Source organism: Eurypyga helias, unplaced genomic scaffold, assembly GCF_000690775.1.
Source record: "Eurypyga helias isolate BGI_N326 unplaced genomic scaffold, ASM69077v1 scaffold20190, whole genome shotgun sequence".
NCBI classification, from domain to species: Eukaryota; Metazoa; Chordata; class Aves; order Eurypygiformes; family Eurypygidae; genus Eurypyga; species Eurypyga helias.
In genome coordinates this window covers 4,707-7,483 of record NW_010224009.1, presented here as the reverse complement: position 1 = coordinate 7,483, position 2,777 = coordinate 4,707, and the positions used below count along the sequence as shown (strand labels likewise).

The following is a 2,777-nucleotide window of genomic DNA, read 5'->3' as shown; positions in this document are numbered from 1 at the left end:
CGAGCATGACCCGACCCAACCGCCTGCCCCGAAATCCGAGGCTGTCGCTCTTGTCCGTGTCCCACCGTGGTGAGGAGCAAGGTCCCCTAGATGTGTCTCTCCGCTGGTGCTTGCAGGGAGAAGGGCAGCTCTCCGGAGGGCTTTGGTAGCTCAGGTTGTACATCCAGACGTCGGTTAGCAGGTGAAGTCCTCAAAGGTACCCCGGGCCGGGTGATGAGGTAGGATGTTGGCTGCGTACGTCATGCCTGCCGGGTGGCCCCGTATGCTTTCGCAGGGATTCTGTGGAGCAGAGGATGGATGGGATGCTGCGGGCACTGCTTTCAACCAGACCACCCCAGAGACCAACTCCTGTCTCCCTGCAGCCTCTCTGCCGGTTAGCAGGTGAAGTCCTCAAAGGTACCCCGGGCCGGGTGATGAGGTAGGATGTTGGCTGCGTACGTCATGCCTGCCGGGTGGCCCCGTATGCTTTCGCAGGGATTCTGTGGAGCAGAGGATGGATGGGATGCTGCGGGCACTGCTTTCAACCAGACCACCCCAGAGACCAACTCCTGTCTCCCTGCAGCCTCTCTGCCTGGTGCCTCTGCTCCCAAGCGTTCCGTTCCCCAAAAATGTGACCCCCCACCACATCTGGGGCAGGCTGGGAGAGGGAAGTGGCGGCTCTTGCAGCGTGCCCGGCACTTACGTGGCGTTTCACGTCGTCCATGCTCAGCGCAACGCCCTTGTCCGTGTTATTCCTCTTGTGGCTCTTGTGGCACTTGCCCCGCCGGCACAGCCGGTGCTTGATCACCTGTGGGAACCAGATTTCAGTCCTGTGGGGGTCACAGGCTGCTCTGCCCCATGCCCCGCACAAGCACGTCAGTGCTCCGGGGTAACCTTCATCTCCTGGCAGCTGTGGGGTGGCAGAGACACTCACCTCGTAGGCGTAGTCAAACAGCTCCAGTATGGTGAGGATGCTGGCCCCAATGAACAGCCCCATCTGCCCTCCAATGTCTCCTGCAGAGGAGAGGGAAGCCATCAGCAGGGCTGGAGTCTGCCGTCCAGTGGCAGAGGGAGCAGAGAAAGGGCGGAACTCATCACTGCTGTGACTGGTGCCTGGCCGTGGCGGCGAGGTGCCTTGCTCTGTATCCACGCTCTCAGCACGTGCCAGTGCTTTGGGAACAGGGCCGTGGTGCACAGGGCACTGCCACGGGGCCCCTAACGCAGCCACTGACCCCGAGCACTCACCCAGCAAACCGGCCACCTCGTACGCCTTCTTCTGCTCGATCGTCTCGTAGTTCAGGGCTTCAAAGAAGATATCCAGCACCAGGATGTTCTCCCTGCGCAGGACAGAAGCAGCATCAGGATGAGATTTAGGATGGAGGGACAAGATGCCGCCCCGTCCCCACGGCCGCAGCGCCTCACCCGATGTACTGCTCCGACTTGTTGTACTTCTTGGCCAGGTACTTGGCGGAGGCCTTGCTGGGGATCTTCACCATGGAGAGCTCTTTGCCGTAGCGTGTCACGTTGCAGGGCATCTCGCAGACGCAGTACTCGTTGTCCTTCTCCACCAGGAAATCTGGGCAGGGAGATGGAGAGATGGAGAGGTGGAGAAACCAAACACCCACAGTTCAGTCCCACAGGGCCGGGCAGCCTCACCTAAGGCCGGATCTGCGCACTCCTTGTACTGCTCCGGGGTGCAGTAAGGGGCATCTCCTGGAGGAGAGAGAAAGCAGGTTTTCCCAGTGGGACTGTGCCGGCACGCCAGGCCCAGCAGGGACCGGATCCTGCCGCGCCGGGCTCACCTGGCATGTGCACCATGCGGCAGTTGCAGTTCTCCACCAGGTAGCGTGTCTCGCAGTCAATGCGGCAGGCGGTGATGCTGTAGGTGTCGTAAAACTCCGAGTCGCCCGCCGTGGCCTTGCAGTCCCCCCAGGGAGGCGGCAGGTAGATGAGCTGGGAGGGGGCAGAAGCCAGGAGTGAGAAACCCACCACCCTCTTGTCTCCGAGAATGGCGAGGGGACCCTTGCTGCATTGGTCCCCAGGGCCAGGTCCCCATCTCCATCAGACAAGGGGGCAGGGGGCACGGGGAGGAGGCTCAGTGTCCCATGGCAGGTCTAGCCCACAGCACAGGGTGGGAAGGAGCATCCCGGACCCCTCCGGTCCCTACCCGCTGCTCCTGGCAGGACACAAAGGTCTGGAAGCCGGGTGCCACCCCAAAGCCCAGCTGGTCGATCAGAGGGGGCTCGTCCTGGCTGTGGATCTGCACCTTGATGCCGGCTTCGAATGAGGTCTCGTCTGCAGCAGAGAGAAGGGGGGTGAGCACGGTGCTGTACCCCGCTCTGCAGGGCTGCACCACACACACCTGCGAGAGGGTCTGAAACGTCTCCTGCCTCCCACCCTTCCCCCTGGGCAAATTAATTCATTCTCATGTCTGTCCATCTGTCCATCCATTTGCTACACCACGTTCTTGTTCCCTCCGCCTCTGACCCTCCTGCTCCAGCACCCGGGGAGAGCAACAGGGAAAGCGTTTGCCTCTATTTATAAACAACTGGTGGCTGCTTGTCTAAACCGATGGGGAGTTGCCATGGCGAAGAGCAAAGACAGGGAGGAAAAAAGGAAAGAAAAGGACCCGAAGTGATGAGACATTGAAGGAGGGAAGAGGAGGGAGCCTGAGGGACGTGGGCCCATGGTGTAGGGGGCTGGGAAGCGCCCGGGAGCTGCCAGGGACCGAGCAGATCTGCTCGGAGAGCCACTGGGGTGGTGGGTTACCTGTTTCCCCCCACACCGGCAGGGGGCCT

General features: G+C 61.4%; 1 protein-coding gene across 1 annotated transcript in view; it reads right to left on the bottom strand.

Annotated features, from left to right (window-relative positions):
• Positions 1-374: 374 nt before the first annotated feature.
• The window catches only part of LOC104515999 (acid-sensing ion channel 1-like), a 3,892-nt gene continuing 1,489 nt past the window's right edge, over positions 375-2,777 (bottom strand). Inside the window, 10 exon segments of the mRNA XM_010160187.1 lie at positions 375-479; positions 683-787; positions 914-993; positions 1,225-1,316; positions 1,402-1,555; positions 1,636-1,692; positions 1,782-1,932; positions 2,147-2,274; positions 2,749-2,773; positions 2,775-2,777. The exon segment at positions 2,775-2,777 is cut by the window's right edge and continues 126 nt beyond it. Of these exon segments, the coding sequence (XP_010158489.1) occupies positions 375-479; positions 683-787; positions 914-993; positions 1,225-1,316; positions 1,402-1,555; positions 1,636-1,692; positions 1,782-1,932; positions 2,147-2,274; positions 2,749-2,773; positions 2,775-2,777 (900 nt within the window).